The 26,908-nt window shown below is 38.2% G+C and overlaps 1 protein-coding gene across 4 annotated transcripts in view; it reads right to left on the bottom strand.

Annotated features, from left to right (window-relative positions):
* Positions 1 to 26,908, bottom strand: part of CDKAL1 (CDK5 regulatory subunit associated protein 1 like 1) — a 614,486-nt gene that overhangs the window by 316,688 nt on the left and 270,890 nt on the right. For all 4 annotated transcript variants that reach the window (XM_040249901.1, XM_040249902.1, XM_040249903.1 and 1 more), the window contains one exon: positions 15,263 to 15,366. In XM_040249901.1, coding sequence (XP_040105835.1) covers positions 15,263 to 15,366 — 104 coding nt within the window. The remainder of the gene's footprint in view (positions 1 to 15,262; positions 15,367 to 26,908) is intronic.

Below are 26,908 nucleotides of genomic sequence, written 5' to 3'. Positions count from 1 at the left end.
ATTTCACAGGCATGAATACTGGAGTGGGTTGCCATTTCCTTCTCCAGCGGATCTTCCCGACCCAGGCATTGAACCCGGGTCTCCTGCTTTGTAGGCAGACGCTTTACTGTCTGAGCTACCAGGGAAGCTCAAAAAATAGCCAGGCTAGGGCATGTCCCTATATGCACTAATACACACAGGACAGATTTGGAAAGAAAAAGAAAATGGCAACAATATTTTCTCTTTTCTGTTCCCCTTCTTCCTCCTTGTCCTTTTACTAAATCATTAAGAACAAACACAATAATAATAAGCAACCATTTATTAGAAGGGGAAAAAGTGGAAGCAGTGACAGATTTTATTTTCTTGGATTCCAAAATCACTGCAGACAGTGACTGTAGCCACGAGGTTAAGAGACTTTTTCGGAAGGAAGAGAATGACAAACAGAGAGAGCATATTAAGCAGCAAAGACATCATTTTGCCTACAAAAGTCCATGTAGTCAAAGTTATGGTTTTTCTAGTAGTCATGTATAGATGTCAGAGCTGGACCATAAAGAAGGCTGAGCATCGAAGAATTGATAATTTCGAATTGTGCAGGAGAAGACTCAAAAGTCCCTTGGACAACAAGAAGCTCAAACCAGTCAATCCTAAAGGAAATCAACCCTGAGTATTCACTCGAAGGACTGATGCTGAAGTTGAAGTTCCAGTACTTTGGTCACCTGAGTGAAGAGCTGACTCATTGGAAAAGACCCTGATGCTAGGAAAGACTGAAATCAGAAGGAGAAGGGGACGACAGAGGATGAGATGGTTGGATGGCATCACCGAATCAATGGACATGAGTTTGAGCAAGCTCTGGGAGTTGGTAATGGACAAGGAAGCCTGGCGTGCTGCCATCCATGGGGTCACAAGGAGTCAGACATGACTTAATGACTGAACAAAAACAACAGTTTTTAAGTATTCTCAAAGTATCATAGATTTAGTATTACAGCATCTTGCTTAAAATCCATGCCGATTATCTAATGAGTATGCTTTGTTTCTACTGTTCAGATGAAAAAACTGAACCTGAGAGAGAACAAACAGCTTTCTTAAGGTCATAGAATCTAACCCTTTCTGTTCATAACCAAAATGCAATCCTGAATCCATTTGGCTAAAATGAATAGGTACTGTAAATATAATGATAGCATTATGACATTTCAATTTAAAATACATTTTCTAAACAGCTAACACAACATACTTAATGCTGCAAAACAACTACACAAAAGTTAGTGGCATAAAACAATAATTTATTATTGCTCATAGTTCTGCCGTGGATTGGGTTTTGCTTTTTTGATCAGTGTGATAGTGGGAGCATTAAAGATGGCTTCCTCATTCACATCTCGAGTCTCAGCTGGTACATCTGTGGGCTATGTCCTTGCAATAACTGCAGTAGGTTGCTGGACCACTTTCAAGGAGATGCAGGGATCCAAGCAACATTCCATAAGAACAAGCCCCAGTATACAAGTGTTTATAAAACTACTTGCATCAGGCTTTCTCATGTGCCAACGGCCAAAGCAAGGCACATGCCAAGCAGATAGTCAATGTAGAAGGGCCCTGTCTACACAAAGCATGACTACCAGTGAACTGAGTCAATGGTGGCCACTGAGTGATAGATTTTTCACTGTTCATCCACATGATATTTAGAGAGAAGAAAAGAGGGATTATGATTTGCTGGGTTTGTTAAATCTTAGATTCTAAAATGCATTTATAAAAATATGTAATTAATTATGAAACATAAAATCAACTAAGCTTATGGGACTTCTTTGGTGGTCCAGTGGTTAGGACTGCATGTGTTCACTGCAGGGAGCACAGGTTGGTTCCCTAGAGAGAGAACTAAGATCCCACAGGTCATGCAGCACAGCCAAAACAAAAAAATAAAAAGCGTAAGCTTAAATATTTGAAACAGTTTATAATGCCAAAAGTGGGTTTTGTCCACTGCACACATTTCCTTTAAACTCTGAATTAAGTTTATCACTCTGCAAGTGGCAAGCAAGCAATATGGTCCATTCTAATTAATTAGTTAGGACTTTCACCTATTTATTCTCCAGGCACTTGGATTTTATTTTCTATCTTTTTGGTTTCAGACTCTGGTTTTAATCTCTATTCAGATCTCTGTTTTGATGCCTTTCCAGACTACTTTGAGTTCGACCATATTTCTGGGCTCTAAACTTCCTGATGTTCAAGCTGGTTTTAGAAAAGGCAGAGGAACCAGAGATCAAATTGCCAACATCTGCTGGATCATCGAAAAAGCAAGAGAGTTCCAGAAAAACATCTATTTCTGCTTTACTGACTATGCCAAAGCCTTTGACTGTGTGGATCACAATAAACTGTGGAAACTTCTCAAAGAGATGGGAATACCAGACCACCTGACCAGCCTCTTGAGAAACCTGTATGCAGGTCAGGAAGCAACAGTTAGAACTGGACATGGAACCACAGACTGGTTTCAAATAGGAAAAGGAGTCCGTCAAGGCTGTATATTATCACCCTGCTTATTTAACTTATATGCAGAGTACATCAAGAGAAACGCTGGACTGGAAGAAACACAAGCTGGAATCAAGATTGCCGGGAGAAATATCAATAACCTGAGATATGCAGATGACAGCACCCTTATGGCAGAAAGTAAAGAGGAACTAAAATGCCTCTCGATGAAAGTGAAAGAGAGTGAAAAAGTTGGCTTAAAGCTCAACATTCAGAAAACGAAGATCATGGCATCTGGTCCCATCACTTCATGGGGAATAGATGGGAAAATGGTGGAAAGAGTGTCAGACTATTCTTTGGGGCTCCAAAATCACCGCAGATGGTGATTGCAGCCATGAAATTAAAAGATGCTTACTCCTTGGAAGAAAAGTTATGACCAACCTAGATAGCATATTCAAAAGCAGAGACGTTACTTTGCCGACTAAGGTCCGTCTAGTCAAGGCTATGGTTTTTCCTGCGGTCATGTATGGATGTGAGAGTTGGACTGTGAAGAAGGCTGAGTGCCGAAGAATTGATGCTTTTGAACTGTGGTGTTGGAGAAGACTCTTGAAGTCCCTTGGACTGCAAGAAGCTCCAACCAGTCCATTCTGAAGATCAGCCCTGGGATTTCTTTGGAAGGAATGATGTTAAAGCTGAAACTCCAGTACTTTGGCCACCTCATGTGAAGAGTTGACTCATTGGAACAGACTCTGATGCTGGGAGGGTTTGGGGGTGGGAGAAGAAGGGGACGACAGAGGATGAGATGGCTGGATGGCATCACTGACTCGATGGACCTGAGTCTGAGTGAACTCCGGGAGTTGGTGATGGACAGGGAGGCCTGGCGTGCTACGATTCATGGGGTTGCAAAGAGTCGGACACAACTGAGCGACTGAACTGAACTGAATCATGCCACATCAAATGTGCACACGTGCACACACACATTCTGTATCAGCCTGACTCATGAAACACTGCTACTGTCCCACACCCACCACTGAAGCCTGTCACTTCACATCCATTGACAAAGGTATTTAGAGAAATGAAAGACCTATTTCCCAATAAGATGAACATGTAGAAGACCATTTGTGTAGCTTATGTTGTTTATGCTGATATTCTTGACATAAACAGTACATTACTTTGTCCCTTCAATATTCTGATCAAATGACTTGGTGTATTTAATCAAGAAAATTCTCTAGACAAGTTTCTGGAGGTGTTTCCTACAATACCTACATCTGGGTCATTAGGAGCGATTTATTTGAAAATGTACATTCCTGGGCCTACAGCACACCTACTGAATCGCAAATCTGGCCAGATCTGTTCAAACTTGTTCAAACTCATGTCCATCAAGTCAGTGATGCCATCCAACCATCTCGTCCTCTGTCGTCCCCTTCTCCTCCCGCTTTCAATCTCTGCCAGCATCAGGGTCTTTTCCAGTGAGTAGGTTCTTCACATCAGGTGGCCAAAGTATTAGAGTTTCAGCTTCAGCATCAGTTCTTCCAATGAATATTCAGGACTGATTTCCTTTAGGATTGACTGGTTGGATCTCTGTGCAGTCCAAAGGACTCTCAAGAGTCTTCTCCAACACCACAGTTCAAAAACATCAATTCTTTAGCGCTCAGCTTTCTTTATAGTCCAACCCTCACATCCATACATGACTACTGGAAAAACCATAGCTTTGACTACACAGACCTTTCTTGGCAAAGTAATGTCTCTGCTTTTTAATATGCTGTCAAGGTTGGTCATAGCTTTTCTTCCAAGGAGCAAGTGTCTTTTAATTTCATGGCCGCAGTCACCATCTGCAGTCATTTTGGAGCCCAAGATAAAAACCTCTCAATATTTCCATTTTTCCCTTATCTATCTGCCATGAAGTGATGGGACCAGATGCCATGATCTTCATTTTTTGAATGTTGAGTTTTAAGCCAGCTTCTTCACTTGCCTCTTTCACTTTCATCAAGAGCCTCTTTAGTTCTTCTTCACTTTCTGCCATAAAGGTGGTATCTGGCCTGATACTGGCATTTTAAACATACACCTCCAACGTCCACAAGTTAGTCTCAGAGACAGGAAAGTTTACGAACCACTTCACTACCTCACCATCATTCTCCTTCCTTAACTAGAATTCCGCAATTCAAAGGGATCTATGTGTTATATATGATCATCGATGGTGTGATCACTCACCTAGAGCCAGACATCCTGGAATGTGAAGTCAAGTGGGCCCTAGGAAGAATCACTATGAACAAAGCTAGTGGAGGTGATAGAATTCCAGTTGAGCTATTTCAAATCCTGAAAGATGATGCTGTCAAAGTGCTGCACTCAACATATCAGCAAATTTGGAACACTCAGCAGTGGCCACAGGACTGAAAAAGGTCAGTTTTCATTCCAATCCCAAAGAAAGGCAATGCCAAAGAATGCTCAAACTACCACACAATTGCACTCATCTCACATGCTAGTAAAGTAATGCTCAAAATTCTCCAAGCCAGGCTTCAGAAATATCTGAACCATGAACTTCCAGATGTTCAAGCTTGTTTTAGAAAAGGCAGAGGAACCAGAGATCAAATTGCCAACATCAGCTGGATCATCGAAAAAGCACGAGAATTCCAGAAAAACATCTATTTCTGCTTTATTGACTATGCTAAAGCCTTTGAGTGTGTGGATCACAATAAACTGTGGAAAATTCTGAAACAGATGGAAATAGCAGGCCACCTGACCTACCTCTTGAGAAATCCATATGCAGGTTAGGTAGCAACAGATAGAACTGGACATGGAACAACAGACTGGTTTCAAATAGGAAAAGGAGTACATCAAGGCTGTATATTGTCACCCTGCTTATTTAACTTATATGCAGAGTACCTTATGAGAAACGCTGGGCTGGAAGAAGCACAAGCTGGAATCTAATTGCCGGGAGAAATATCAATCACCTCAGATATGCAGATGACACCACCCTTATGGTAGAAAGTGAAGAAGAACTAAAGAGGCTCTTGATGAAAGTGAAAGAGGAGAGTGAAAAAGTTGGCTTAAAGCTCAACACTCAGAAAAGGAAGATCATGGCATCGGTTCCATCACTTAATGGCAAATGGATGGGGAAACAGTGGAAACGGTGGCTGACTTTATTTTGGGGGGCTCCAAAATGACTGCAGATGGTGACCGCAGCCATAAAATTAAGATGCTTGCTCCTTGGAAGAAAAGTTATGAACAACCTAGACACCATATTAAAAAGCAGAGACATTACTTTGTCAACAAAGGTCCATCCAGTCAAGGCTATGGCTTTTCCAATAGTCATATATGGATGTGAGAGGTGGACTATAAAGAAAGCTGAGCGCCGAAGAACTGATGCTTTTGAACTGTGATGTTGGAGAAGACTCTTGGGAGTCCCTTGGACTGCAAGGAGATCCAACCAGTCCACCCTAAGGCAGATCATTCCTGGGTGTTCATTGGTAGGACTGATGTTGAAGCTGAAACTCCAATACTTTGGTCACCTGATGCAAAGAGCTGACTCACTAGAAAAGACCCAAATGCTGGGAAAGATTGAGAGCAAGAAGAGAAGGGGACGACAGAGGATGAGATAGTTGGATCGCATCACCGACTCAATGAACATGAGTTTGGGTGAACTCCGGGAGCTGGTGATGGACAGGGAGGCCTGGCCTGCTGTGGTTCATGGGGTTGCAGAGTCGGACACGACTGAGCAACTGAACTGAACTGAATTGATGATCATCGAATTATTTATCCTTTCCCTTTTTCATTCAATTCATTCTTTCATCAGATCTTTCTCATTCTGTTCCAATTATATTTTTACTGGTTCAATCCTCTTACTGCCATCTTTTTCTTTTCACTAAAGGGCATAGTTCTTAAAGTCAGCAGTCTAAATCAAACTTTTCTTTCTTATATTACAAATAACAAGGAACTTACCAAGAGAAATAAAAACCATAACTGAGAGCAATAAATAAGAAGAAATACAGAAATTTATAACCTTTGCTGAACCGCCAAGGTCCCGCTAACAAACATTTTTTTTCACGCAGAAAATTGTGCTTGCTGTTCCTGACACTGTGCAAGTATGTTTACTGCAATTTAATATCCACACAAGCAGGAGAAGAAATTTAATAATTTTTCAGCTGGAATGAATTGACAGCCAGTGTTAGAAAACTGCAGACTCTGCAGAATCAATAAAAGCTGCTGGCATCACAAAATAGTACTTTTGCCCAGAAAACATCTCACAAAGGTCAGGTTTACAAACCACCAGGTAGCAGTATCACTTTCACATCTTTCCAGGGCAATTAACATTCCATTAAACAACCTTCCAAAACTAACTTGCAGCCTTTAAAGTTCACCAAAATGATCCCAGAGACAGATTACCTTCAGTTCGAACTTCCGAAAGCAAACCCTCAGTTAACTTTGGTCCCCTTGTCACCACAAATTGTTTGCTGTATTCTGTTTTGCAGAAGAGAAATGTCAAAGCAAATGTTTATTTATAATTAAAAACATGGGACCTACATGGATATACTCATTTGGTAAAATGACAGGTATCAGGAGATACTTTCCAAAAGTAAATTAATTCTCTTCTGCAAATCTTAGAAAGCCACTGTCACCAAATGTCTGGTGTCATAAAATCAAGCCTGTGTGATGAGACACGGTACTCAATTGTGAAGGAAGAGCGTCTGAAACTAAGCAATATCCCTTGCCCACTTTAGAAATATAGCTTTTCCAGGCTGTATTTTCATTGCAGGTTCCACGTCACATATGGAATTTCATCGAGCATAATCAATTCAGGATCAGCCACAGATTCAACATTTACTGAGCACCTACTAAACCCAAATATGGACTGTCCCCCAGGCACGACCCAACACCCTCCTGGCTCAGTCTTCCAGTGATCTGAAACGCAGATGGAAGCAGAGTGGAAACACGTGTTGCTGAGGACTAAGAGCCTGCCTCTGAGCAGATGCTCGGCAAGAGTCTTCATAAGTACTACAGGTTTCCTCCAAAGGTCATCAACTTCATTCTTTGCTTATTTGATCTCAAAAGCAGACGGATTTGCCCTCAATCAAAACAGAATATGGGCACCTTAGGACTCTGACAGAGAGCAAACCCTACTCAAACCAGATGCCTGGTGGAAAGAATTGGGTTTCTAGTGGTAATCGGGCAGGCTATTTGTTCCTCTGAATCAGCGGTCTCCATATTTTAGAAAATCACTCTCCTGAATGAATTAAAAAAAGGTTTAATGAATCCCAATGGAGATGTATTTACTAATTATACTCAAGCATGACTGTGCTATTATATACAATATAAAACATATACCAAAAAACTTTTAAGGAAGAGAAAATACAAATCAATACAAATCCTTGTATCTTCTTCCTGCACTCTGATGTATCATCTCACAAAACAACCTCGGGGGTGCAAACCCTAAGCTATTAGCGTCTACAGCAGGATTCCTTTGTAGTACCCAAGGAGTACTGCATGGGAGTGGAGCCAGATCACTAGCAAGTCCCAAACACTTGGAACGTATTCTCTTAGGTTCCCAAGAAATCCTGTCAGAGTGTTATGCTTTACAGGGCATGGCTGCAAGTTCTAACAAGGAATGCCAAAACATACAACTGTAAGAAACGCGGTATGTGGATCTGAGTGTTAAGGGGATGCTGTTGAGACCTAATACATCTTTGCCATTCCCTACAAGAGATCACAAGTGAAAATTTTCTCTCAAATCTAATGCCAAGCTGGTTTTTTTATTCTTACAGAAAATAAGCTTTTAAGACAAGTTCAGAGTTGAAACAGCATATGTGACTATGGGCTACTTTCCCAAGTTCCAATTCCACACCAAGTCTTGACTTTTCGCATCTGTTTTGCAAAGGTCTTATCATATTATATATAATTTTTCATAACTAATTGCATACTTGCAGGTTGTTTTGTAGAACAAAACAGAGTGAGAAAGGTAAAACTCACCAGTAATAGTGGGGGATTAATTACACTCTAGTTTTCCTAGGGACCGACTTAAAACGATATTCCCAGAAGCTCCAAATTTTCTGCACTTTCAGGTTATACATACTCTGATCTATGAAAGCTTACAGAATTATAAACAGATGCCGTTTTGTAAAACATCCCTGGGACTGCATCTTTCTTTCTCACAGCAGGGATAAGCAAACCTCACCACTGGTCTCCCTATCTTACTGGCAGCAGTAATCAAAGGCTGATTATAATAATGTATCGTTATCACCACATTTCTAGAGCACATACCTATCAGTAGAACTAGGAACTATTTCTAAGCAATGTTCAATAAATATTTGTTGAATGAATGTCAAAACAACAACCATACAGTTCCAATAGTTACCGTGGTTTCTTCTGTCTACCTCCAGCATAACATAAACTTTAAGATTCAGAATGGCAAGTAGTGTTCATCTAGAATACTAAGTGGTGGCGAATAGCACTCAGTATAGAGAGGGATTCTGAAGGGAAAGCTTGGCTGATTAGTGAAGGATGCCTGGAGCTGGGAAGGTGGGGGAGGAGCACAAGGGCCATCAATTTGCTGACACCACCCAGACAGATCATGGATCAAAATCCAAAGTTAAAAAAACTCAGTGTTTTTTGCCATCTGAACACTGTCTTTCCTGGCTCAGTGTACTTTAATTTTCATTAGTCTAACTGGCTACTCTGTCCCCCTGAATTAGGAGGAGCTCCTTGGAGACAAGCCTTTTCCAGCTTTCTGATTTCCACAGAGCCCAGGAAACACTTGTAAAATGCCAGCTGACCCTTCTGTGATACCTAGTGAAAATAAAAATCATTGAGCCTCTTCACGTAAGTAAGCACCATCAGGGGATTCTGAAACCAGCGATTAACCAGCACAGTGGTATCTACAAATGAACAGTACTATGGGAGAAGGAAATGGCAACCCACTCCAGTATTCTTGCCTGGAAAATCCCATGGACAGAGGAGCCTGGTGGGCTACAAGTCCATGGGGTTGCAAGGAGTCAGACAGGACTGAGCGACTTCACTTTCACTTTTCATTCTGCCCCACCACCCTCCCTCCTCCTGCTGCTGCTGCTGCTGCTGCTAAGTCACTTCAGTCGTGTCCGACTCTGTGTGACCCCATAGACAGCAGCCCACCAGGCTCCCCCGTCCCTGGGATTCTCCAGGCAAGAACACTGGAGTGGGTTGCCATTTCCTTCTCCAGTACATGAAAGTGAAAAGTGAAAGTGAAGTCGCTCAGTCGTGTCCAACTCCTAGCGACCCCATGGACTGTAGCCCACCAGGCTCCTCCATCCATGGGATTTTCCAGGCAAGAGTACTGGAGTGGGGTGCCAGTGCCTTCTCCACCACCCTCCCTAGCCTGGCTCATTCTTTACTAATCAACAGTAGAGATTGAGAGGGTCAGTTCACTTAAAAACTTCAACCAAAAAATCATCTAAACTCGTGGATCTCAATTCAAGTTCTCAACTCTGCCTTATACATTAGAATCATCTGTATTTTAGAAAATGCAGGGTCTCCCAATCCACAGAAATGATGATGCAGTTGTCAGCAAGGGGACACAGACATCAGTGTGGTTTTGGTTTTACAAAATTTCCAACCGACTAAAATGAACAGCTAGACTGATAATGTTAATTGATGCCAGAGGAACATTAGTTCCTAAAGATTATATCCTTCTCTTATGAATTTATGTGTATTACCTAGCACATTAGAGACCATAAGACAGTTCTCAATAATATCTTATTTAAGTTACCTTTTCCCAAAGCTGACCACTAAACCCTTATTCAAACACAGCCACACCCACTCATTCATGTCTACAGGTAGCTGATTTTATGCTTCAAGGACAACAATGAACAGATGTGACAGAGACCTTGTAGCCCACAGAGCCTAAAACATTCATGGTGTGGTCCTTTAAGAAAACCTCTGCCAGCCCTGGACTGGTGGATTTAAGGACTAGAGCAGAGAAACATTAATCAATACCAGCCAGTTCAGGCTGAATCCTAAATGTTCTGAGGAAAGAAAGGCTTCAGCCCCAAAGGACTCGTATTAAACAGGGCCCCACCTCCTACCTTCAATCCTGGCAGTTCTGCTTTTACTTTTCAAATTTCATTTAAAAAAGAGCTGCTTTATTGCTAAGAACACCACTGACTTAAAAACTCAAAGGTCTGAAGAGGCAAGAACCAAGTCAGTTATACTCCGGTCTGCTGTAGATAACATTCTCTGACACCAAAGTAATTAATCTCAGCTTATTTAAACCGAATATCTGACAAACAGCTATTTAGGTATCAGATCCTCCTATCAAGTTATACATATTATGTAAATTTATTTAGCTCCGCCATTAAAATTTCTTAATGTTATATTGGGGGGTTTTGTAACAGTCAACAGAAGAAAAGGCCATGGAGAGACTATCTTGAAATTCTATACATCACCGTGCTAAATCACTCAGTCATGTCTGACTCTTTGTAACCCCATGGACCGTAGCCCAACAGGCTCTTCTGTCCAAGGGATTCGCCAGGCAAGAATACTAGAGTTGGTTGCCATTTCCTTCTCCATACATGATAGGCTAAAGGCATTTCTATTATATTTGTCAATGTCTCTTAGAAAAGGATGTAAGCAAATAACTCTTCTTAGTATTTACAGCATAGAGACATGTGGATTTGTCATTAAAAACTAATTATCAAATTATATAAATCACCCTAACTCCCTATTCTTTGGGAGAGCCAAGATTCACAAGTTGGTAAAATTATCTTTCCTCTTTTGAAACACAATATAGTATTTCATATAGCCTTTATTTTGTTATGGTCTATTACATATAATCCTTTAATGTAAGCTGCCTAAAATCCTTTGGTGGAAGTTGACAATGTATAAGCAATATATACATTAATGTTATTAATCCTACAGAAGAAATAGATTTCTCAGTTTGAACACAGCACAAATGAAAAGATAAAAGAATAAAAGAGACATTTAAACAACTGCCATATAAATTAATAGGATGCAATTATTGGTCTCTTTTTCATCTTAGATGAAAATCAATATACAGTATTAATTGCTAAAGGTTATAAGTCAAATGTGACTTCATGTAAACCATACAACTCAACAATTTCAAGTTTATATACCAGAAAATCAAATATTGCTCATATCCTCTTATCCAAAAGGGCAGGAAGCAATGTTTTCCAGCTGCATTGCATAATTAATCTCATACACACAAGACAGTATCTTTGCAAGTCTTGAAATAAAACTGAATTCATCAAATTCCAACATAAATCACTAAGCATCAAGAAATTTTCTCCTTGCTCTGAATATTTCATCTTAATTTATTCACCTTTCCATAACCGGTTTGTGCCACTTATCTTGTGTGTGTGTGTGTGGGGGGGTGTTCAGATTTATGAGGAAGAAAAAAAAAAGTAACAACACAGAAATGAGATCTAGAAAAACACACAAGAGCTATGAAAACAGCCCATCCATCATCTCTACATTTTGATTCCAGAGACAGCAGAGAAAGGTGCTGTTTCCACACCACTCAACCAGCACATTTAAAAAGGTTTGCTCCATCACTTATACAACTGAAACTGATTGATTAGCTGCTGGAGAAAAATCAATACAAATATCCTAGAAAACACTAGCTTGTAAATTCATTCTGGCCCCAACAAAGTCCTGGTCATTGCTTGACATGTTTTTCTAGATATCTAAAATGCAACTATGTCAAACCCCAGTCCCCAAAGACTGTCATGGCTAAGAATTTTTAAAACCTAAAGCTCAGCACAGGTGATGTGAGGGTGGGAGGTTTCCCAATGGTCTGTTAAGAACAAAGAGATGATACCCAGAAATTAACCTGGTAAATATCACACGCATATGCAGAACTGCCAGGAAAATGAAAACACATGAGAAGGTTAAAATAGTCAATGAAAATGTAAAAAAAAAGCTAGTAAACCAACAAAATATAAACTATATATATTTTTCATAAAAGGTAAACTATAGTTTCTATTAAAAAATATAAAGTTTGTTTAATGATATCCATTCAAAAGTTAATGGGCTCCTTTTCTCATTCTTGGCAACTGAATGTACAGTCAGTGTATTTTTAGTACTTTAGGAAGTCAATTTATATTCAGAATGATTTCATGATTATTTCAGAATCTCTTCTGAATGCTCCCTTGCCTATGGGCTAGCACTAGTCTCTTCACTCATTAGATGTCTAAGAAATAAATGTTTATGAATATAAAATGTTCCATGAATATGCTATTCAGAAAGAAATGTTACCTTATTGTATAATCTATCACATGACAGGCAACCAGGGATATAATCCCTATCCTACAATTGGTATAGAGATTTTTTAAAAACCATTTTGTATTTGTGACACATCGTCATTTAAAAATTTAAGAAAAAGTAAGAAAAGAAATGCAATTTTCAGTTGGGAAATTTAACTTGCATTGACGTAACAGCTTTAAACACTAAAATTTAGCGACAGCATATTTAGACTTTTCTTCTTAAATTCTCAAAGAACCATGTTTATTACTGATTATGGGAAAATTTAATAATGGTATAATATAGAATTTAAGGGGCTCTGATCCTCTAAATATTCCTAATTTCTTAATTATTAAAGAATGATACACAAGAGTCACCAAAGAAGAAAAACAGGCTATTTCTACTATTACATTTAACTTCATAAATTATTCTTTGCAATTTAAAAACTCATAGCAATTTTAAAACTCATAGGAACTCTACACAACCATTATGATACCAAGGTTTGCTGCAGAACAAAAGACAATGCTGCTAACTCAATGTCTTTAAAATGTGAGCTTATAGATTGCTATTTCCTATTGTGAAATAAGGTCTTAACATGATTTTGCATTTGTCAAACTGAGAAAACAAAAGGTGACTGTCATACTCAATAGTTCCTATCTGTAAAGACATTCTTCATAAAATATATTTTAGAAGTAAAAGAAAATGTCTCATGGTTCTAATCATTAATGTTACAGATATTACAATATTCTCACTCAAAACTGGACTTCTCAAAAAAAATTAGACTTCTCTTCTTCAATTTATTTTAAATTCCTCCAGTTAAGTTACATGCCTTCTTTATGATAAGGGCACAACCAATGACTTCATGTAAGTTATCTCAAATTCAAACAACAAGCAACACTATGTGTCATAGTAATAAGAAAACCATGACTTGTATACATCAAGTACCTTTGTCAGATCATGTGGCTGGAACCCAGCAGAGCACTGTTGTGAATTCAAACTCTCCTATGGCAAAGAGCATCAGATACTCACAACTTAAAATTCCCTAAACACACTGGTTTACCTAGAAAGTTAAGACCTCAGTATTTTAGTAACAGTTCCACCTCTCAACCCAATGAGCCCATCAGTCCAAAAATTAGCCTTCAATCAACAAGACAATAGAAAAACATTGCACTGCACATATTTCATGGTGGGGGGGGACTAACCAAGCAAATATGTATCTATTGATGATGATGAAAATAATACTAAATAAATCTCTTTTAATACTTTCTCTAGAAATTGCCACTAAGTCACTGTTAACCTCTGATATAGTCTTTAAGTCACTCATTTTAATAAGCAAACCCACTTGTATGCCTTTTAAATCAGAGTTAGTGGATAGATCATACAGTTCTAATATCTCTGTTATCCAATAGATATAGGGGAAAACAAACACCAAGTAAGAATGCCAGCAGAGGATTATTTTTTTAAACAAAGTAGGCTTCTGTCCAAATTCTTTCCCTTTCTAAAGAATCCTTAAAGTAACCATATTGCAGAAAAGACAACCACTCAGACTGCTCCTCTGATTAGGCAATTCACCTGGTTCTGAAACAGAACAACTACAAGAGTCAGTGAGTTTCTATTTATTCCTTTCAGTACAAGTTGAATGTGAACAGAAGAGGGGACTGTGCTAAGAATATAACATTAGAGAAAAAAAAAATTGTACAGAAGTGTTGAATTAATCAAGAGTATTTTTCTCTTTGTTTTAGAGTAGTTGAAATTCATGTTGATGAAAGCTTTTCACTAAATACGTGTGTTTGTAAAACATACTTTCTGAGATTCAGGGTGTGAAGTCCTGGGAGTAGCACTCTAAGTTACTTGCTAAAAGGAAAAGCACATTGCCAATAAGTATTAACCCACAAGATTATGAGACAATAGATTATCTCATGTTGGTTATAAAAACACACCAATGTTATATACACATACTATAAACAAAGACAAAAGAGGAAATTTATGGTTATGTGTCAACACACTTGTGATTCACGTTACAAATGTTTTACTATATGCTGAGAGATAGCGAAGCAATCACATTTTCCAGCAAGTGATGAATCAGAAGTAGCTGGCCACCCACACGAAGAATTACTCTCTTTAGGACTTTATACCATTACCAATCTTCACAGCTCCAACAGTGAGTGGGGGGTTATCTTTACTTGCTCAAAGTAAAACCTACCTTCCCTCTCTTTCCTTATGTTTTCCAAATGGCCCAGAAATTAACAAAGAAAGAGGCAGAAATCTTTAAAAAATATTTCACTCAGTCCACAAAAGTCTAATTAACACACACCAGAAGGTCATGGCTTTCATTTTTATTTTTTTGTCTTTTCCATGAAATATTAAGACAGGTGATAAATTTCAAAGTATGTCACCTACCTTAGAGTCATAAGAAAACAGAGTGGTGAAAGAAAAGTTATGCAAATAGCATAACCTGATCTGATAACATCTTCTATTAGATACGCTGAAACATTTGCAAACTCTTCAGAAAGCTAAACAAGCATACACTTAAAAAGAAGTTTTACTTAGAAGACTATTAAAATTTATTAAAGAGACTGAAATCACACAGAATTCTAGAAACTCTTACCTTGAAAAGACTGTTTGGCTCTATCTACTAATTCATCAATTGGATAACTGGCCAAATTTCCTCTGGCGTGTTTAGTTTTGCAGTAGGTACAAGCATTGAGACACCTATTCAAATGATAGCGATAAATACAGTTAAAAAATTTAAAGACACTTAACACAGGGGGAAAATATCCAAAATATACACCAAAGTGCCGTTTTAGTATCATTTGCCAGTTTATATAAAAAATATGGAAAATGAGTATCTACCAAGCTTCCTATTTCTTTCCACCAGGCACAGAAATCTGCAATTTGTAATTCTTTTAAAAGTTTCAGCTATTCAAGAATGGTTGTACAAACCACATAATACTAATTTCAAATGCACACATTAACATGGAACAAAGTTTATAAGTGCTTAAAATGGTTAATCAAAAGAAAAAACATTCATAATTCTTAAACCAATGGAATTTATTTGGCTATTATAAAACTAAAATTTTAATATCACTTATTATATACTGCATTATTCATAAATGAAAAAGTTTTAACTTTTAACTAATGACATAAGAATAAATCAGCAACACAGAATTCTCATAAGCAAATACATTCTTAATAATCTTCAGATAATATCTTTAACTCTTTAAAATCAGAAAGAAATATTCAAACAGGTCCAATGAATGGTCTTTGGGATTATATTCATCACAGAAACCGAATGACAACATTAGTTTCAAAAAATTAAAAACTAGAATTATCTTCCAAAAAACTTAAGAGATGATAAAGAACTGTCTTTTAATAATGAAAATGTTGGTTCTAATCTTATAATTTAAAAATAGTTCAAATACACTTTATTATAAAATTTAAAAAACCATTACACATAATAAAATATACTTTTGCCAAAAAGATAAGTATCAGCAACACTGAACGGAACAAAGAATAACATCTCTTCAAAGATTCAACTGCTATAATAAATAGCAAGGTTTTTTAAGACCATCACTAAGAGATGCTTTAAAATTTCAAACTGAGAAAAATTAAACTTCTAATAATTACAAGTAGCCAATGTGTCATTCTGTTAATATATAATTTAAAAATACATATAAATCGTATAAATCAGGAGGCAACAATGTAATGCTTAATTTATAATTATTTTTGCATAGAACTCTTGAGTAAAACAACACATTTGTTTTGGCAAGGATTTTTAACTTTTTAACAGACCATATACTCTTAAAAAACTAACATCCCTTTCTTCCTAAGCCATTTACACACACACACACAAATTGCGGTCTCTCATATGAATAGAAGTTCTGGTCCCCCAACTGTTACATGCTTTCTCTTTTGAACTTTCATCTGTTACATAATAAGGGAAAAAAGTAACCTTTTTTTAAAACTTCTCCTTGGAAGACTGCTGCTGCTAAGTCACTTCAGTCACGTCCGACTCTGTGCGACCCCATAGACGGCAGCCCACCAGGCTCCCCCATCTCTGGGATTCTCCAGGCAAGAACACTGGAGTGGGTTGCCATTTCCTTCTCCAATGCATGAAAGTGAAGTCGCTCAGTCGTGTCCGACTCTTCGTGATCCCATGGGCTACAGCCAACCAGGCTCCTCCATCCATGGGCTTTTCCAGGCCAGAGTAGTGGAGTGGGGTGCCACTGGAAGACTAAGGCTTCCCTTGTGGCTCAGCTGGTAAAGAATCCACCTGCAATGTGGGAGACCTGGGTTCGATCCCTGGGTTGGGAAGATCCCCTGGAGAAGGGAAAGGCTACCCACTCCAGTATTCTGGCCTGGAGAATTCCATGGACTGTATAGACCATGGAGTTGCAAAGAGTCAGAAACGATTGAGCGACTTTCACTTTCACACTGTAGAAGACTAACTTCCTTTTGCTTAGCCCAGACTGAGCACCAGGCATTTTTCTAGACGTCATACGTATATTATCCCATTTAACTCTTCTCAAATTGGGTGTTACTGTCTCCATCTTACAGATACTTCGAAAAAGTTAGATAATACAGTTGATTTCACAGAAATACAAAGGAGCGTAAGATACTATTGTGGCAACAACTACACACGAGCTAGACAACCTAGAATAAATAAAACCTCGAGAAACAGCCCACCAAGACTAAATCATGATCCCATCTACAACAGCATCAAAAACAATGAACTGCCTAGGAATAAATTTAACCAAGAAGGTTAAAGATCTGTAGAATGAAAAGTTTAACACATTGATGAAACAAAAATTTTTAAAAAGAGCAAAGCCAAGGGCGGCTCATTTCCTAATTTCAAACGATATTACTGAGCTACAGTAATCAAAATAGTAGGTGCCACTGAAAAAACAGGCATATAGGCTAATGTAAAAGAACTGAGAGTCCAGGAATAAACTCACGAGACATTACTTTGCCAACAAAGGTCCGTCTAGTCAAGGCTATGGTTTTTCCTGTGGTCATGTATGGATGTGAGAGTTGGACTGTGAAGAAAGCTGAGTGCCAAAGAATTGATGCTTTTGAACTGTGGTGTTGGAGAAGACTCTTGAGAGTTCCTTGGACTGCAAGGAGATCCAACCAGTCCATTCTGAAGAAGATTAGCCCTGGGACTTCTTTGGAGGGAATGATGCTGAAGCTGAAACTCCAGTACTTTGGCCACCTCATGCGAAGAGTTGACTCATTGGAAGAGACCCTGATGCTGGGAGGGACTGGGGGCAGGAGGAGAAGGGGACGACCGAGGATGAGATGGCTGGATGGCATCACTGACTTGATGGATGTGAGTCTGACTGAACTCCGGGAGTTGGTGATGGACAGGGAGGCCTGGCGTGCTGCGATTCATGGGGTCGCAGAGTCGGACACGACTGAGCGACTGAACTGAAAAGAACTGAGAGTCCAGGAATAAACTCATGAATATACAGTCAACTAACATTTGACAAAAGAAACAAGAATATTCAATACAGAAAAGACAGTCAATTCAACAAATGTTGCTGGGAAAATTGAATATTAACTTGCAAAAGCCCTTACTTGTATCACTGAGAAGAATTAATAGAAAATGAATTACAGACTTAGATGTAAAACCATAAACCATGTAAACTACAATTGCAATTAAATGTAAAACCAGAAACTCCCAGAAGAAAACACAGGGAAAAAGTTTCTTGACATTGTTCTTAGCAATGATTTTATTTTTGGATATGACACCCAAAGCACAATAACAGGAGCAAAAGTAAACAAGCTGGACTACATCAAACTAAAAAGCTTCTGCACAGCAAAGGAAAACAATCAATGAAATGAAAAGGCAAACAACAGAATGAAAGAAAATATTTGTAAACCACATATCTGATTCAAAATATATGATTGAATTTCTGATTCATAATATATGATTATTATTCCGTATTTCCATTCCGTTTAGTCACTCAGTCATGTCAGACTCTTTGCGACCCCATGGACTGCAGCACGCCAGGACTTCCTGTCCATCACCAACTCCCGGAGTTTACCCAAACTCATGTCCTATGAGTCAGTGATGCCATTCAACCATCTCATCCTCTGTTGTCCCCTTCTCCTCCTGCCCTCAATCTTTCCCAACATCAGGGTCATTTCAAATGGGTCAGCTCTTTGCAGCAGGTGGCCAAAGTATTCGAGTCTCAGCTTCAGCATCAGTCCTTCCAATGAACACTCAGGAATGATCTCCTTTAGAATGGACTGGTTGGATCTCCTTGCAGTACAAGGGACTCTCAAGAGTCTTCTCCAATGCCACAGTTCAAAAGCATCAATTCTTTGGCACTCAGCTTTCTTTATAGGCCAACTTCCACATCCATACATGACTACTGGAAAAACCATAGCCTTGACTAGATGGACTTTTGTTGGCAAAGTAATGTCTCTGCTTTTTAACATGCTGCCTAGGTTGGTCATACCTTCTCTTCCAAGGAGCAAGCGCCTTTTAATTTCATGGCTGCAGTACTGCTGGCACCTAGTTAAGTGATCAGGAAGTACTGGTCAGAGGTTGTTCACTGTGACCATCCTCAACAACTCTGTAAGGAAATCGTTATGCACCATCATGTTCCAGGAATACCTGACCTTCTGGAACTGATGCGTCGAGGACAGGTTGACGTCAAAACCAGATCATGACTGTGAAAACCAAATCATGTTTTCCTACTGGCTCACCTAAGAAAGGTGGGAATGTACTCCCCATGGAAAACCAATTAAGACAATGGACTAAAACATTTAAATAAAACAAGGTGACTGATACTCGGAAACATTTATAATCATCAAAACAAGGCAGAAAGTATAGATGTTACATTAAGAATTCAAAATATTCTTTACTAAACTGCTCCCTCCAGGCTAATCAAACTTGTAGATGCGATGTATTTTTGAAGTTCTAAACTCTCCATTGTATAAGATAGGTTTATCCCTATCTGTAGTTACCACAAGAATACCTATTATTATTTAAATAAAGTGAAAATTTCTATGGGGAGTATTTCTTAAGCATGTTAAAACAGCACTAATCAAGCACTAAGTCTGCTAGGTCTTACATTTAAAAAGGAGAGAGGTTTCTTACAATACACAGGAAAAACAGCCCATGCAAAATCAGAAAACAGTGAGCTTTTTGATGCTTTTTGGTTTAAAAACAATCTTCTCAATCACCAGGAATTATGATGACCAATCATTTCCACTGGACAAGCCTCCATCAAAATAGATTCATCACAGAAACCTTTCGTAGTTTCAGTTATCTGTAAACAATTAAGTAATTGTTTAAGAATAAGAACACTGAGCCTGTTTCTTTAACTGTCAGAAAACAAAAGATCTTTGAGGGTTGACTGTTGAAAGCCAAAACCAAAAAGAGATGGCTGTTGAACTGTAAGGAAGAAGCAAAATCCTGAACAGACATACCCTGTTGTCACAGAAGGGTAAAGCTAGCACACTCCACCCACCCATCTTTGTACAGGTTGTTAGATGGCCACACGCCAAGAAATAACTGAAAACCTCAAAAGCAGAGGCAGACCCAGCATTTAATTTAGCAGTATAACTCAAGTCTTGAAAAACATCTGTGGTAAAATAGCTTTACATTATAGAAATGAAACAATAAAATAATGAATTTCCACAATTAAAATTTTAAAATTATAAAAAAAAAATATTTCAAAGGGTTCAAATGCATAACATGCTAATTTGATACCTAAACCACATACAGTGAATGAAAATTAAAAGTTTTAATACATTAGGCTTTTTCTTTTAAAGAGCATCTTTTGATATCACAAGCTTTAGAATGACTTAAACATCAGAGTTATATTTTTTAAAATTCACCTATACTGATATCTCTTTTTTTAAGGGGAGAAAAAATTATGTGACTTAGGATTCTGTTTCTGCTTTGGGACAAAGATGATTTTAAATATGCAAAAACTATTGTTTTTAACAATAACATTAACACTTCAAACTAACATTCTGTGTCATTCACATACTCGAATTCTTATTTATTTTTAATCAGTTGACAGAGCATCATCTTTCTCAAAGCTTCAAATTTTACAAAATAAGTCCTTTGTAAACCAAAACCTTGGAAAAATCACATTGTGCCTTTCCATATGGAACCCTTATGAAGCAAAGAAAAAACAAAAATTCAAGAAACAAAAAGATTCACACACTGCAGGCTGTGCCAGACTTGGTTGTTAAATATAGTCTATTGTGAACCCTCATCATGGTTTTTAAAGTATTCAAGAGTACTTCCCGGAAAATTACAAACTTTTTGATCTTTTAAACAAATCCAAAGATACTCTTTAGCAGCAAAATCTGATTGGAGCTTCAAATGATAATTCCTGTTTGCCAAGAACAAAATCCTGAACAAGCAAAGGAAAAAATAACATACCTGAAAAACTAGAATATATCCTAAATTCTTTAAGCTTCCTATGGACATGGAACAACAGACTTGTTCCAAATTGGGAAAGGAGTACATCAAGGCTGTATATTGTCACCCTACTTATTTAACTTATATGCAGAGTACATCATGAGAAACGCTGGGCTGGATGAAGCACAAGCTGGACTCAAGATTGCCGGGAGAAATATCAATAACCTCAGACACGGAGATGACACCACCCTTATGACAGAAGGTGAAGAACTAAAGAACCTCTTGATGAAACTGAAAGAGGAGAGTGAAAAAGCTGGCTTAAAACTCAACATTCAGAAAACTGAGATCATGGCATCCAGTACCATCATTTCATGGAAAATAGATGAGGAAAAAATGGAAACAGAGACTTAATTTTGGGCCTCCAAAATCACTGCAGATGGTGACTGCAGCCATGAAATTAAAAGACACTTGCTCCTTGGAAAAGCTATGACCAACCTATACAGCATATTTAAAAGCAGAGACATTACTTTACCAACAAAGGTCCATCTAGTCAAAGCTATGGTTTTTACAGCAGTCAGGTATGGATGTGAGAGTTGGACTATAAAGAAAGCTGAGCGCTGAAGAATTGATGCTTTTGAACTGTGGTGTTAGAGAAGATTCTTGAGAGTCCCTTGAACTGCAAGGAGATCACACCATTCAATCCCAAAGAAAATCAATCCTGAATATTCACTGGAAGGACTGATGCAGAAGCTGAAACTCCAATACTTTAGTTTGGCCACCTGATGCAAAGAATCGACTCATTGGAAAAGACCCTGATGCTGGGAAAGAGTGAAGGAGGGAGGAGAAGGGGATGACAGGAGATGAGATGGTTGGACGGCATCACCGACACAATGGACATGAAGTCTGAGTAGGTCCGAGAGTTGGTGATGGACAGGAAGGTCTCGATGAAAGAAGGCCTGCAGTCCATGGGCTCACGAAGATTTGGACACAACTGAGCGACTGAACTGAACTGATGGCCAGGGCTCCTCCCATGGAACAAATCTCGCCACTTGAGTTCCTGCCTCCATATCCAGTCTCAACGTCCTATTCCAAAATTTCATTGTAATAACTGCTGCTTCTGTCTTTAATTGTAATTGTACCCTTTGCAACTGCAGAGGTTGGGATAGAAGAGTCTGGGAGCACAGCTGCTAACCTTTCTACTATTTGTACTAAATTAAAACCAACTGCGACTACATTTTTTCCGTATCCTACTCCCATTAGCTGCTGTGCTACATCTTTTGCTTCAAGGAGTTGTGTCAATGTATTTAAACTCTGTACCCTTATTTCTCATTTCCTTTACCTGAAAGATATCTTTATCATCATCATCAATCAATCTCCATAAAAGTCAACACAAGCTTTAAAATCATCTGGGGTGGGGAAGTACTAGTAAAAGATGGTTGTGGAATACTTCTCAGACACTCAGGCATACAATAATTTTATATTAATTGTTTCATTTATCCTTGCAACAATCTTGGTATAAGTATCATTATTCCTAACTTTCATACAGGAAACTGAGGTTGAAAAGGATTAAAAATTTGTCCAAATTTGCATAGATGGCCAAGTAGAAGATGCAATCAATCTTATCGGAAATTCCTGTATCATGGATTGTACTCTACTTCTCATGACATACAATAAATTACTCTAGGTAAGAATACATGATTGTTGGAGAGGACTAAGATGAGATGGCAGAGTGGGAAGCTCTAGGAATCTGTCTCCCCACCTAGACAACAACTGCACCAGCAGAATCTGTCTGGTGTAACTGTTTTGGAATTCTGGAGTCTACTGAAGGCTAGCAACTTCTAGCGGAAGATCTGAATGCAAACTGCCCAACAACAAAATAAACACGGGACATTCTCCAGGACAGACCAGATGTTAGACTGCAATTTAAGACTCCAAATATTTTAAAAGATAGGTGTCACACACAGTTTCTTCTCAGACCACAAGAGAATGAAGTCAGAAGTAAGTAACAAAAAAGGAGAGGAAAATTCACAATATTGTGGAAATCAAACAACACATTTGTAAATAACTTATGAATCAAAAAAGAAACCACAAAAGAGAAATTAGAAAACAATTAGATATGAACAAGAAGAAGCACTGCACACCCAAAGTCATGGGGTGCAGATAAAGGAGTACTATGGGGAAGTTTCACAGCCAGCAAAAACACTTCAAAAAAAAAACTCCCATCAATACTCAACTTTACAATGTAAGTAAACACAAAAAGAAGAATAAACTAAAATCAAGACCAGTAGAAGGAAGGAAATAAAGATTTGAGAAAAGATAGAGAAGAGAGAAACAAAAGAGAAAATCAACAAAATCAAAGGTTGATTCCTCAAAAAGATTAATAAAAATGACAAACCTTTAGCTAGATAAAGAAAAAAAAAAAAAAGGAGGAGACTAATTAGCATAATCAGAAGTGAAAGTGGGCCATTATTACTAACTCTAAAGATATTAAAAGGATTATAAGAGTGACATGAACAATTGTACACCAACAAATTGATATGATACTCAGTTGATATGAACAGATATCTGAAAATAAAAAAAACTATTCAGACTAAATAGGCTTCCCTGGTGGCTCAGACAGTGAAGATCTGCCTGCAATGCAGGAAACCTGGGTTCGATCCCTGGGTTGGGAAGATCTCCTGGAGGAGGATATAGCAAACCACTCCAGGATTCTTGTCTGGAGAATCCCACGGACAGAGGAGCTGGCAGGTTACAGTCTGCGGGGTGCAAAAAGTCAGATATGACTAAACAACTAAGCACATTCATATCCAGACTAAATCAGGAAGAAATAGAAAATGTGAATATACCTGTAACTAGTGCAGAGCTGGAATCAGTAAGCAAAAATCTCTCAACACACAAAAGCTTTGAAGCTGATTACTTCACTGGTGAATTCTATCAAACATTTAGAGATGAACTAATAACTACTCCTCTCTAGCTTTTTCGAAAATTGAAGAAAAGGGAATATCTTCTAACTCATTCTCTGAGAGCAAAATTACCCTAACACTCAAGTCATACAAAACCACTGAAAGAGACGGAAATCACAGAAAAGGAGAAGGAAATCCCTTGTGCATATCCTCAATAAACAAGATGCTGGTGCTGCTGCTAAGTCGCTTCAGTCGTGTCCGACTCTGTGCGACCCCGTAGACGGCAGCCCACCAGGCTCCCCTGTCCCTGGGATTCTCCAGGCAAGAACACTGGAGGGGGTTGCCATGTCCTTCTCCAAAACAAGATGCCAGCAAACAGAATTCAGCAGCACATTACAAGAACTATATGGTACAACCAACTGGGATTTGCTGCTGAAATTCAAGGATATTTCAACAATGTGAATTGATCAACATAATATGCTATATCAACAGAATGAAAGAGGAAAAAAAAAACATGATGTCAGCTGATGGAGAAAGCATTTGACAGAATTCAACATCTTTTCACTATGAAAACAATCAACACATTAGAAACAGAAACTTGCTCAACATAATAAAAAAAAAAACCCATATATGAGAAACTCACAAAGAACATCACGTGCAGTGATTAAACTGAAAGTTTCCCTCTAAGATGAGCAACAAGGCATGGATGCCTACTTTTATCACTTCAAATCAACATAATACTTATAGTTTTAGCCTGATCAATAAGGCAACTAAAAGAAAGAAGGGACATCGAAATTAGGAAAAAGAGGTAAAATGATCTCTACATATGATTCCATTTACAATAACATCAAAAAGAATAAAATACCTACAAATTAACTGAACCAAAGTGCTGTAAAGTCTTTTGCAGTGAAAACGACAACACTGCTATAAGAAACTGGAGACACAAAAATACAAATATACATCAATTTAGATGAGAAAACTTAGTATCATTAAAATGTCAATGTTACCCATAGATAATAAATAAAACATAAATAAATGTGAATAGACCTCATGTTAGATTAGAAAACCTAATATCATTAAAATGTCAATATTATCTATAATGATCTAAAGATTCAATGCGATCCGGTTAAAAAAAAAAAAGACTCCAATGACATTTTTTGTAGGAATAGAAAAACCTATCCCAAAATTTATATAAAATATCAAGGTAGCCCAAACAGCCAAAACAATCTTGAACAAAACAGAAAGACTAGAGGATTCACAGCTCCTGATTTCAAAACTTTCTATAAAGCTACATTAAAACAGTGTGGTACTGACATAAACACAGACATGTCAACTACTGGAATAAAATAGAGAGCCCCCAAATAAACCCTCATGCATCCGGTCAAAGGATTTTGACAAAAGAGTAAAGATCACTTTTTCAACAAATGATGCTGGGAAAACTAGATATCCATACACAAAAGTGAAGTTGGACCCTTACCTGAAATGATATCCAAAACTTAACTCAAACGGATCAAGGACCTATATGCAAGACCTAAAACAACAAAGTTCTTAGAAAAAAACAAAGGACAAAAGCTTCACAACATTGGATTTGGCAATAATTTCTTGGATGCAACATCAAAGACACAGACAATGTAAGAAAACAGACAAAGGACTTCAGGAAAAGTTCTTAATTTTTTGCATCAAAAGACATTGTCAACAGAGTAAAAGAGCAACCCACAGAATTGGAGATAATATCTGCCAACTAAATATCTGATAAAAGATAATGTCCAGAATATACAGAGGACTTCAAAATCTCATTAACAACAACCCAATTCAAAAATGTGCAAAGGACTTGAACATTCATTTCTCCAAAGAAGATATATGAATGACTAATGTTTGTGCTTTGTCACTGAGCTGTGTTCAACTCTTTGCAACCCCATGGACTGTAGCCTGCCAGGGGGATTCTCCAGGCAAGAATGCTTAAGTGGACCACCATGCTCTGCCCCAGGGGATCTTCCCAACTGAGGGATTGAAACCCAGCTCTCTTGCATTGCAGGTGGATTATTTACCGCCTGAGCCACCAGGGAAGCCCAAGAACACCACAGTGGGTATATCCCTTCTCCAGGGGAACGCCCCAATCCAGGAATCAAACCAGGGTCTCGTGCATTGCAGGCGGACTCTTTACCAGCTGAGCTACCGGGGAAGCCCTACAAATGACCAAAAGAAGGACATGACAAGATACTCCAACCAGTAGAGAACTACAAGTCAAAACTCCAATGAAATACTAATTCACGCCAATTAGGATGGCTATTACCAAAATAACAAAACAAAACCAAAAAACAAATGTTGAAGTATATGTGGAGAAACCAGGATCCTTGGGCACTGGTGGAAATGTAAAATGGTACAGCCACTGTGGAAAACAGTATGGTGCTTCCTCAGAAAAGTAAAAGTAGAATTACCATATGATCCAGCAACTCCACTTCGAGAACTATACTGGTAAGAATTGGTAGTTCTATTTTTAGTTTTTTGAGGAACATAGATACTTTTCTCCATAGCAGATGTAACAATTTACATTCCCAACAACAGTGTAGGAGGGTTCCCTTTTCTCCACACCCTCTCCAGCACTGACTGGACTTTTTGATGATGGCCATTCTGATCGGTGTTAGGTGATACCGCATTACAGTTCTGACTCACAATTCTCTGATAATTAGTGATGCTAAGCATCTTTTCATGTGCTTTTGGCCATTTGCATGCCTTCTTTGGTCAACAATAACCTTTAGAGTTGAAGCTGGATAAGTGAAAAAAAGCAGGAAAAAAAAGATTTTACTGAATATTAGCCTAAATCAAGTAACATGCCAACTGATACAAACATAGAATATAATTAATAAGCAACAATAAAAATCACCAGTTGGATTTCCAAATGTGTTCTATTTGTAGCTAGTGGCTTACTCCTTGGGGGATACACTTCCACACCCATAACAGCAAC

The sequence above is a fragment of the Oryx dammah genome, unplaced genomic scaffold (assembly GCF_014754425.2).
Source record: "Oryx dammah isolate SB20612 unplaced genomic scaffold, SCBI_Odam_1.1 HiC_scaffold_11, whole genome shotgun sequence".
Classification (NCBI taxonomy): domain Eukaryota; kingdom Metazoa; phylum Chordata; class Mammalia; order Artiodactyla; family Bovidae; genus Oryx; species Oryx dammah.
The sequence above is the reverse complement of the archived record's forward strand: the minus strand, read 5'-3'. Positions and strand labels throughout refer to the sequence as shown.